Source organism: Eleutherodactylus coqui, chromosome 1 (genome assembly GCF_035609145.1).
Source record: "Eleutherodactylus coqui strain aEleCoq1 chromosome 1, aEleCoq1.hap1, whole genome shotgun sequence".
In the NCBI taxonomy this organism is placed as follows: domain Eukaryota; kingdom Metazoa; phylum Chordata; class Amphibia; order Anura; family Eleutherodactylidae; genus Eleutherodactylus; species Eleutherodactylus coqui.
Genome location: NC_089837.1, coordinates 236,552,642 through 236,564,552, shown reverse-complemented (window position 1 = coordinate 236,564,552; position 11,911 = coordinate 236,552,642). Strand labels below are relative to the sequence as shown.

Below are 11,911 nucleotides of genomic sequence, written 5' to 3'. Positions count from 1 at the left end.
ACTTCCCATTGCGATGTTTTACCTGTCGGGCACCAAGTCACTGACTGAGTTGGGTAAGGTGCAGAGTGCAGATGGCTTTCCCCTTGCGGTGTCGATTGAGCAATCCGAAACTAATACAGAATGAATAGTGTGAGGGGACCCGGATTGCCCATTGCTATGTAACTCGCGGCACCTTGGGTCACACAGTGTGTTGCTGGGACCGAGCCTGACCCTGGTCCCGCTCACATACTTCCCACACAGGCTACAGCGGGTCCTGGTCATGGTCTCTTGGCCTTGTAAGGCCACCTCCTACTCCTGCTTGGGGTCAGGGGATCAGCACTGGGCATTACGTATTTGCTCTCGTGTTACCACAGTTATCTGATACACTGGTTTGGGCAAAAGAAGAGGAGCGTTACTGCATTAATGAGACGATCAATGCTGTGCTAGTATCGAAGTCCCCTTATGATTGCTGAAGCTGTTGGGTGAGACCTATGTCCCGGGGGAACTGCAACTGCGGCAGGTTGGGCCTGTGGAACTTTTTCCTGCTAATCCAGTCATTGGAGCAGTGAAAGAAAATGTAACTGATTTAATGTGCCCGTCACAGATGAACTCGCATCGAAGTCCGCTTCATGCCTATGATTGCTGAAGCTGTTGGCCGAGGCCTATGTCCCGGGGGAACTGCAATTGCGCTTTATTGGAATGAAGATTGAACGTCAATTTCTCATTGATTCCCAACTGCATTGTGGGCTATCCCCCCCCTCTTTAAAGAGGGTCACTACCTGGCCCTGCCAACTCTCTGCAGTGTGTGCCTCCAGTTCCTCCTCATGGCAGACGCACTTATAAATAGACATGAGGGTGGTATGGCTATGCAGCCAGCGTGTGGCATGAGCGCAGCTGAAAGCTGCGCAGGGACACTTTTGTGTGTGCTGTGGACGCTGGGTCGTGCGGGGGGTTGGGCAGCATGTATCCCAGGAGAAGAGGCAGCGGTGTGACCTGCAGGAAGTGATTGTGCTTGGTTGGATGTAGTGTGGTGCTTAGCTAAGGTGTGTCTTGCTAATAAGGGTTTGTCTGAAGTAAAAATTGTTAGCGGGGGGGGCACACTCTTGCCACTATTGTGGCTTAATAGTGAGACCTGGAAGCCTGAGATGCAGCCCTGCATGCTGCCCCTGCCCTGCCCTATCTGTTTATGTGGCGTTTCCATGACTTTCGTATGTTTTCCAGATTTTCACAAGTGAAAACCTAAGCGGAGCATCGGTCATATACAAAAATGCTCGAGTCGCCCATTGACTTCAATGGGGTTAGTTACTCGAAACGAACTCTCGAGCATCGCAGAAAGTTCGACTTGAGCAAAAAGCACCCGAGCATTTTGGTGCTCGCTCATCTCTAGTACCAATAAAAACTATAGCTTGTCTCGCAAAAAAATTAGCCCTCACAGAGCTCCATCCATGGAAAAATAAAAAAGTTATAGGACTTTTGAATGTAGCGATTTAGAAAAAAAAGATTTCCAAGAAAAGGGGTTTTATTGCAGAAAAGTGGAAACATCTTAAAAAAATAAGACTTTTGGTTTCCTTGTAATTGTACCGTTCCGCAGAAAAATGTATTGTGTTATTAAAAAAATAAATAAATCAATAAAGTCTATGTACCCAAAAATGGCACCGATAAAAACTACAGTTCGCCACGCAAACAAACAAGCCCTTATACTGTCATGTCGACGGAAAAATAAAAGAGTTATGGCTTTTGAAAAATACAGATTAAAATCCGCCAAAAATCGTTGCGTCCTTAAACCCAAAATAGGCCATGCCCTTAAGGGGTTAAATAAATATTAAGAAATTGAACAGCACAGAATTTAGATCTATTTAGACTGAAAGCACAAAATATTGGTTGATGATGAATATTCACTTTTATTATGAAGATAAGAGAACTCTAGGATGCATCTACTTCTTTGAGGTCCCACAAAACTTTGATTGGCAGATCTCCCATCTTCTCTTTGTAGACTTTATCAAACATCTCGTTTTGTGCCACCGTCATCATATTTTTCCAATCACCAACAATCCCTGGTAAAGAGTATAAATAAGCTGAGACAGTGGATTTCTATAACAATATAGTTAAAAAAATTAGATTAAAGTCCACATCTAGAGATGAGCGAGCGTACTCATTGGAGTTTGATGCTCGTTCGAGTATTAGGGTGCTCGAGATGCTCGTTACTCGAGACGAGCACCACGCGGTACTCGTCTTGATTAAACGAGCACTGACCATTGCCGGCTCCATTGAAAGCAATGGGCTGCTGGCGATCTCAGAATGAATTTTCGGGAAGGGCTTAAAAATATAAGCCCTTACCTGAAAATCATCCTAAGGGTGCGTTCAGACGAGCGTGTTTTGGTGCGTGCATACGCATGCACAAAAACACGCTTGTATTTACAGCACTGCATTCCCTTATGGTGTGTGCACATGTCCGTACTTTGCAGGTGCGTGCCTGCAAAGATAGGACATGCGTGCACCATAGGGAATGCACACATTGTTTTCAATAGAGCTGCGGCTGCTGCCGGCGGCTCCATTGAAAACAATGGCCTGCTGGCTCTCTGCATTCCTTTTCAGGGAAGGACTTTACATATAAGCCCTTCCCTGAAAAAGAAAGATTTTAGTGTAAAAAAGAATAAAAATGCAGGCATTCTCTTCAATAGAGCCGTTGCTGCTGCCGGCGGCTCTATTGAAGACAATGGCCTGCTGGCTCCCTGCATTCCTTTTCAGGGAAGGACTTTACATATAAGCCATTCCCTGGAAATGAATTAAAAGTGATTTAAAAAACAAAAAAATAGATACTCACCTCCCTTCAGCTGCCGGGGCACAGCCGCGTCTTCTCCTGCTGTCCCCTGCACTGTGGTGCTGAACTGCTGATCTATCACCAGCCGGGGATTCAAAATCCCAGCATGCTGAAAGAGCTGAATGTGATTGGCTGAGGTGCTCAGCCAATCAGAGGGAGCTCTCACTCACACCCATTCATGAATTCATGAATAGGTGAGTGCTGCCTCTGATTGGCTCAGCACAGGTACCGATCAGGGACAGCTCTCAGCTGTCAATCAGAGGCAGCACTCACTCACCCATTCATGAATTTATGAATGGGTGTGAGTGAGAGCTGCCTCTGATTGGTGAGGCTGTGACCAATCAGAGGCAGCTCATTCAGCAGTCGGGGATTTTAAATCCCCGGCTGCTGAATACTACTCAGAGCAGTTCAGGAGAACTGCCGGCCAGACACGACTGAACTCCGGCTTCACCGGAAAGGTGAGTATACATTTTCTTTTCATTTGTACACATTTTAGGATGATTTTCAGGTAAGGGCTTATATTTTTAAGCCCTTCCCGAAAATTCATCCCGCGCTCGCCGGCAGCCCATTGCTTTCAATGGAGCCGGCTATATTGCCGACTCCATTGAATTCAATGGGCTAACATCGTACTTCTCTACCACAGCTGTTACAGCTGTGGCAGAGGAAAACGATCTTTATGCTGACAGTGCGGGGGGGGGGGGGGGTGGTCTCACTCCCGCGCTCGCCGGCAGCCCATTGCTTTCAATGGAGCCGGCTGTATTACCGGCTCCATTGAATTCAATGGGCTAACATCGTTCTTCTCTGCCACAGCTTTTACAGCTGTGGCAGAGGAGAACGATCTTTATGCTGACAGTGCGGGGGGGGGGGCACTCTTGCCGCTATTGTGGCTTAATAGTGGGACCTGGGAACTTGAGATGCAGCCCAACATGTTGCCCCTCACCTGCCCTATCCGTTTCTGTGTCGTTCCCATCACTTTCGTGAATTTCCAAAATGTTCACAAATGATATACAAAAATGCTCGAGTCGCCCATTGACTTCAATGGGGTTCGTTACTCGAAACGAACCCTCGAGGATCGCGGGAAGTTCGACTCGAGTAACGAGCACTCGAGCATTTTGGTGCTCGCTCATCTCTATCCACATCCTTACCAGCATATTAAGAAACAGATTCCAGTGACATTTTTAGCAAGTGCACTTACAGCCATTACATTTTCCTTCAATAGATGTAATGAACCCTACGGTCGGTCTCACGCCATTGGATTTGTATTGCAGATTCTGCAATTGGCATCCACGTAGACTTTCCGCTGCAAAACGCAGGCACTGAAAGGCATGTAGTTTCAATTTTTCCTCCACACTTGCGGATGCAAACTGCGTATTCTGCGAATGGAAGAAAAATTGAAGCCTGCTCTATTTTGCTGCTGAATCCGTGCACACCACCTCTATTGATGTCAATGGAGGCATATGACCCCCAGCCCATTTGCAACTAACATTGCATATGCACTGCGAGTATCCGCATCATTGCTAAGTGGCAGCGCGGGAAATACAAACAATAAACCCTGTACTGCGTATGACCGCTGCGAGCCTCTGTGGTCATGCACAATACAGTTAATTGCCGAATGTAGAGTTACTAGCCGGACTTACAGCCAGAGTCTGCTGCAGGCCTCACGCATGCATAATCCAACCGGGTCGTGTGAACCCCGCCTAACACAGATATCCAGGGAAACTGATAGACACTCACTACACAGCAGGGAGAGCATTCTCAGGAAATATGTATGCATACTTCTAAGCAATTAGTCTATGACGGAACATTTGGAAGTATTTCCCTTTTAATATTGTTTAAATGCATTTTACACAATCCAGCAACTTTCTCTTAGTGCTCCACATTCACACTTGCTGCAGTGACTGCGGCTAATGTTGTATTTTTCCCACCAAGCCTGTCTGTCATTAGAGATGAGTAAGGCCACAATCTCAGGGACAACTTGTATCAAACGGCACATGGAGACAAATCTGTGTGCTGACCGATCTCCACGGACAGTGGACATGCATGCCCTATTCTCATCCGTTATATGGACCAGAATAGGACATGCTATGATTCTTATTTCACATGGACTGTTGGTCCATGTCAGAACTAGCACATATGAAAAGCGTAATAGGAGACAATTAGTCCATGCACTGTTCATGAAATAAACGGACAGTACACGGACGGGAAATACAGCCATCTGAATGCTGCCTTAGGGTACATGCACATGACCTTTTTTCCATCTGATCGAAAAATCAGTCTGAAAATCAGTCAGAAACAGCACCCATTTATTTGAATGGGTGTATGCACTCAGGCTTTTTTAAAAATCAGTTGAATAGTTTGAGTAAAAAAAACTTCCACTTGCCCTATTCTTCTCAGATTTTTGGACGAGAGTAGCACATGCCGATGTGCAGTCTACCACACTTCAGAGAGCATATAGATGGAATCTCGTGCGGAGGTTCTTATTCATCCATGTGCAAGTAGCCTGATGCCTTAGAATACCTGCACTTGGACGAATAAAAAGTTGTACTTGAGATTCCCAAGCATAACTCAGTTCGGTCAGCACTCGGACATCTTGTCCCTGTGTTATTCAATGTGCGGGAGATAAAACCTTTCTCACCTGAAAGTCGGATAAAAATAGGTCATTCTATGATGTTTTTACTTAGACTATTCATCCAAGTTAAAAATTGCCCTTCTGCATACACCCTTCAAAATAATGGGTACTATTTCCGTCCAATCTGCATTCTGGGTAGAGTGAAGAATCACTGTGAGCTGGAACTTAGTAGCATGTCGTAGGCTATATCATCACTAGAATTCTTGATTTTTAGAAGTTTGAATATGGACAACAACTTGTCCATGTTCAATCTACTATATGTTAACAAACCTACCAGAGGAAAAGCCATACTTCAGATGATGGAAATGCAAGCTTACTTTTATACTGGAGGAAAATGTGTAAAGTCTTCAGGAGAGAACAGCTACATTGAAACACATTAAGGAAGATGAGGATTTCCTAAAAACAAATGTAGTGTATCTCCAAAAGCAGATGAACAGAAGCATGTGACCCAAAGATACAGGAGGATCAGAAGTCAGTCAGCACCCATCAGGAACAGGTAACAGGCTCTCATGCAGGAGAATAACGAAGAGCTACATCAAAAAATTACTTTTTTCCCCACAAAGTCTAGTAAGTCTGTTAAGCACTAAGAATCCTCTTGGATGGAGAAAAAAAGTGTTGTTGTGAAGAAAAGGATAGTGCTGGTTGTGGGGGATTCCCTATTGTGAGGAGCAGAGGCCGCTGTCTGCAGACCTGACACAAACTCATAAGAGGTGTGCTGTCTTCCAGGTGCACAAATCAAAGATGTGTCTGATAGGCTATCAAGCTTCCACAGTTCTACAAAAAACTACCCATTCCTAGTAGTACATGTAGGGACAAATGACACTGCAAAAAAGGACTTTGCAACTATCAGCAGAGACTTTAACCCCTTAATAACGTGGCCGCTTTTGTTTTTTTCCCCATTTTCATTTTTCCTCCCCCGTCAAAACAAAACGTAACTCCTTTATTTATCCATCGACGTTGCTATATGAGGGCTTGTCTTTTGCAGGACGAGTTGTATTTTTAAATGGTGCCATTTACTGTACCATATAATGTACTGAAAAACTTTTTAAAAATTCTACGTGGAGTAAAATGAAAAAAAATGGCATTCTGCCATCTTTCAATGCGTCTTGTTTCTACGGCGCACAAACTGCAGCAAAAATTACATGATCTTTTTATTCTATGGGTCAGTACGATTACTACGATACCAAACTTGTATAGTTTATTTACTGTACTACTCTTTTTTTTTTCAAAGACATTTAATTTTTTTCAATTATTTTCTGCTGCCATATTCTGCGCGCAATAACTTTTTTATTTTTCCATCAATGTAGTATTGCGAGAGCTTATTTTTTGCTGGATGTCCTGTCATTTACGTTAGTTCCAATTCGAAAGACATACGACTTTTTGATCGCTTTTTATGGCATTTTTTTCTGGGAGACAAGGTTACTGAGAAAGCGCATTTCTGGTGTTCTTATTTTCGGACGATCCTCACCGTGTGGGGAAAATAATGCACTACTTTGATAGATGGGACTTTTACGGATGCGGCGATACCAACTATGTATTTTTATTTTATGATTTAGATTTTTTAATTATAGATATGGGAATGCTTAACTTCCAAAAAAGGCTAAGCGGAGACTTAATAGCTGTCTACAAATATTTGAAGGGCTGTCGCAGTGCAGAGGGATCAGCCTTTTTCCATTTGCACAAGAAAGAAAGGACTACAAGCAATGGGATGAAACTGAAAGGGAGCAGACACAGATTAGATATTAGAGAAAAAACTTTCTGACAGTGAGGGTGATTAATGATTAGAGCAGGTTGCCATGGGAGGTTGTGAGTTTTCCTCAAAGGAAGTCTTCAAATAGAGGTTGAACAGACATCTGAATGGCATTATTTAGTGATCCTGCATTGAGCAGGTTGTTAGACCTGTTGACCCTGGAAGTTCCTTCCAACTCTACCATTCTATGATTCTTCAAAGGAAAGTTTGGACTTTATTCATTATTAGAGTTGTCTAGAAACAGTTTATACCACTCTCCCCATAAACATGCCCAGCCAGCAGTGATCCCAGTATGTTCACCACATTACTGCTGCGCCGTTATAGCGCATCATTCCTCACAGCCTATATAAAAAGATTGCCAGGGGAACACATCAGCTTAAGTCCTAGATTGGTGGAGATTTAAGAGGTAACTGCCTTTTCTTTTTTCTTTTTTACGGTTTTTGATCTTTTTTTAATTCAATTTTCAAACAATCCTATCATTTTACTTTACCTTTACGTAGAAAATTTCCTTTAGTATGGTCCAATATATCATTTGGAAGAAAAGTATAATTAGCAAGAGGATCTTCTTTCATGTTTTTAAAAGTTGCTTTTTCCACCACGGTGTCTATGTCTTTCTCATTGAGCTTTATATCCACAAATGTGCATATTTTCCGTACAGCAGATCGAAGGTCCTGAAACAGACATTAATTAATAACCACAAAACACACAGATAGGAGAATTATTCTCACAAATGTTTTATCGTGACCAAAAATCATGACCATCTGAAGCATTGGATGCCAATGCATTTGTTAAGATGGGCAATTTTCCAGCCTGTAAAATCGTCCGACCGGAAAAGATAGCACATATATGCGGCCTGCCTATCAAAGTGTTGCAAGTTGTTGTCCCCCCCTTGGGACTAAAAAAAAAGTAAAAATAAGAACAATAAAGTTTTACAAATTATTTTAAAAAAGTAAAAATGATTCAATAAAAGGCTGTGATTGGTTCCTCGAGCGCTGGCTCTAAATGGCTTAATCACGTGCTCGGAACCAATCAGAGGCAGAACTTCCTGGAGGTGGGTATTTTCAAAGTCCCAACCAGAAAGCTCTGCAGGAGAACTGCAAGCAACTACCGTGGGAGCTTCAGGGGAGATGCGCGGGAAGATAATAGCGCCAGATAGGTGATCTATTTGTTTTTTTTATGCAGCTAGGGATTAGTTTAGGGCTTTTACAGTAGGATTTCCTATTGCAAAAGTTGCATCACATCACACGAAAACCACGTTTTTGTGCCATGCAATGCTACACATGAGAAGGCTCCATAGGAAAACACGAGCAATAAAAAAATCGTAAATTGCGGCAGTATACAGCATGCTGCGATACTGCAATGGCGCAGGTTACAAAACATTACTCGTGTGGAAGAACTCATAGAAAATCATGGGCTCTACATACATGAAATTTGTAGCACTGTGGCATTGTGACAAAATCTTGTGAGAAAATCTTGAATGTGGAAGCAGCTTTAGGCCTCTTTTACATGGGCTACAAAATCTCGCGATTTTGTAGAGATGCGACATCGGTACAAAATGCATTTATGTGAAGCCCATGGTTTTCAATGGGTTCTTTCACATGAGCGATTTTTTGTAGTCTGAAAGAATCCATTGGAAACCATTAGCTGCACAAACATGTGTTTTGTAGCCTGTTTGAAAGAGGCCTTATCCTCTTATTGGACTGGGAAGATGGAATTAGGCATGACAACGGAGACAGATTTGCTGTGTTTGGCCATGAAGTCCTAACATAGATGTAAATTCCAAGTGGATGCTATAGTTGTCAAATTCACTTTATATACTGCACAGCTTGTTATTATCTAATAAACCAATAATTACCTTTTTCATTTCCTCATATGTCAAAAATAGTATGTTGAAATCTTCTTTGTGCGTGTACCAGCCGCTAATATGATCAAACCACGAACCACCTAAGACTGTAAAATAAGATTAAATGTATCATTATAAATGCAGAAAGTTTTCTAAACTTTGTGAATCCCTTTTACTTTAGAACTCTGTATGGTTTTAAGGGCCTAATGTGCTTGATTTTAAAAGTGCAGATTCACTTTTGCGGTTTCTGTCATTTGAGTGATAAGCAACAAACTTCTGATCGTCTTTTTGCCTGCAAGTACTATTACTGATACTGCAGGTATGCAGACGTCTGGTCTGAATGAATCCCCTTCCGTCTATCTGTCTGCAGACGCCTAATCAGAATTAATTCTCTTATGTCCATTGTTGTGCAGATGCCTGGTTTGAATTAATTCCCTTCTGTCTGATGGTGTGCGGACGCCTGAATCCAGGTCTTGTTTGCTGTTATGTGTCATCCTTATCTGTCGTGCATAAGAAACATATGTGGACATCTGTATGTTGAATACCTATGTGGCTCCCCGTTATATGTCTTGGTGTGACCCTTTTATTAGTTCATTTGTGCAGGCCAGGTGGATAAGTTTGCATGAATCTAACACCACATAAGTCGCTGGAGACATGGAACACAGAAGTAGAGAGTCACAAAGACGTGGCTGCTAGAGATATTGGTGAGTAATTTACTGTCTCACTTTTTTACTGGAATCACATCTACACTGCTCAGTCCTGTTGTACAATATTCCTTCATAATGATGTTATTTCTCTGTGTGTGCTATAGAGAGTTAGGGCACAGCATCTGTTTTCTCCATGTGCAGTCCATATAGAAATACTGTAGCAGCAGTATTTTCCTTCAAGCTCAAAGAAAACTGAAAATTAGAGATACAGCCTGCAGTGGGGAAAATTGCTGATAAATACAACTCATTATAAGGTCAGATATAGTGTTATAGCTCATGAACACACAGCAGCTTATTCTGAAAAGTCACCCATAAAGCTGGGCAAGCTTTAAGGAGAAATTGAGTGGATGTGAATCTGCTGTGCCACAGAACCAATTTGTCTTAAGACTTGATCTGGAGGTTGTACCTGGGGTTCCCAGATTTTTACCCTTTACCCCACCAATCAGATTCTGGTTTTCACTGCAGGAGACAGTTCATTGTGCCAGAGAGTCACAGTCATGAGGCTGCTAATGAAAATGGTAAAAGTTACAGTAATACAGTACTAGGGAATGTAAGTAGAGATGTGCTCATAGAACACAGCCGAGGTAAGAAAAAGTGGAATAGTTTCATAACAGTTAGACAGCCCAAGGTTCAGGGCAGGCAGTAGAGAGAGTAAGCATAGTCAATTAACAAGCTGAGGTTGGGAGTAGAAAAGACAGGAAAGCTGAGTGTTATGGTCATGAATTAGAACCAGGAGAGCAGAGAGAGCACCTTAAAGGGGTTGTCCCGCGCCGAAACGGGTTTTTTTTTTTTCAACCCCCCCCCCCCCCCCGTTCGGCGCGAGACAACCCCGATGCAGGGGTTAAAAAAGAACACCGCACAGCGCTTACCTGAATCCCCGCGCTCCGGTGACTTCTTACTTACCGGTTGAAGATGGCCGCCGGGATCTTCTCCCTCGGTGGACCGCAGGGCTTCTGTGCGGTCCATTGCCGATTCCAGCCTCCTGATTGGCTGGAATCGGCACGTGACGGGGCGGAGCTACACAGAGCTGGCATCCTGCATCCTAATTTGGCCATTAGACGCCGAAAATTAGGCGGGCTCCATGGAAACGAGGACGCTAGCAACGGAGCAGGTAAGTGAAAAACTTCTTATAACTTCTGTATGGCTCATAATTAATGCACAATGTACATTACAAAGTGCATTAATATGGCCATACAGAAGTGTATAGACCCACTTGCTGCCGCGGGAAAACCCCTTTAACACCTTTGTATGCTAGAAGACTAAATTTTTAGCCATCTATCAATGGAGAAGAGTCTGTCTGGATTTGCTAGGGACTGGAAAGCTGGGTGCACGTGTTGTGTCTTTAAGAGGGACATTAGGGAAGTGAATAAGTGGCTCCGGGGGTGGTGTAGAAAGGACGGGTTTGGGGTCTTGGAGAACTGGGCTAAGTTTGCTGTCAGCTGTAGGTTCTACCGTAGGGATGGGCTGCCTCTCAATGGGGAGGGTGAATCTGTGCTGGGGGAGAGGATGGCTAGAAGGTTGTAGGAATGTTTAAACTAGGGACTGGGGGGAGGACCGCAAGAGATATAGGTGGGAAGATAGTGTAGACAGAGTTCTAGGATTAAGCAATGGAAATGGGGGCCGAGCGAGTAATAGAACCATAAGTAGCATAATGAATACAAATAACAACCGAACATGTGGAGTCTCTATGGGTGGAAATACAGGGAGGAAAGACTAATAAAATCTTGATAGGGGTTTTCTATAGGCCACCAAAAATAACAGAAAAAAATTAAAACTTATTACTAAGACAAATAAAATAAGTGTCAAACCAAAATAAAGTAATTATTATCGGGGATTTTAATAATCCAGATATAATATTGGAAGATGAAACCTGCGAATATCACAAGGGCGATAAATTCTTGAGAACAATTAAAGATAACTACCTTACCCAATTTGTATGGGAGCCAACTAAAGGGAGGACCATTCTGGACTTATTATTACCCAACAGACCGGACAGAATCAAGGGGGTGCAGGTTGAGGGGCACTTGGGAAGTAGTGACCACAATATAATAATTTCCAGCTGTTATTCAATAGGAAGCCTTACCAGGGAGCGACAAAAAAACCTGAACTTTAGTAAGGCAAAGTTTGATGAGACAATGTCCTCAAAAATAACAGTGATTGGGAGAAGTTTAAAAACATCCTA

At 43.0% G+C, this 11,911-nt stretch overlaps 1 protein-coding gene across 2 annotated transcripts in view; it reads right to left on the bottom strand.

Annotated features, from left to right (window-relative positions):
- Positions 1-1,866: 1,866 nt before the first annotated feature.
- The window catches only part of LOC136611557 (amine sulfotransferase-like), a 45,543-nt gene continuing 35,498 nt past the window's right edge, over positions 1,867-11,911 (bottom strand). For both annotated transcript variants that reach the window (XM_066591265.1, XM_066591255.1), the window contains exons 5-7: positions 9,035-9,129; positions 7,670-7,850; positions 1,867-2,033 (exon numbers count right to left, since the gene is read on the bottom strand). In XM_066591265.1, the coding sequence (XP_066447362.1) occupies positions 1,903-2,033; positions 7,670-7,850; positions 9,035-9,129 (407 nt within the window). In that variant the 3' untranslated portion in view covers positions 1,867-1,902. The remainder of the gene's footprint in view (positions 2,034-7,669; positions 7,851-9,034; positions 9,130-11,911) is intronic.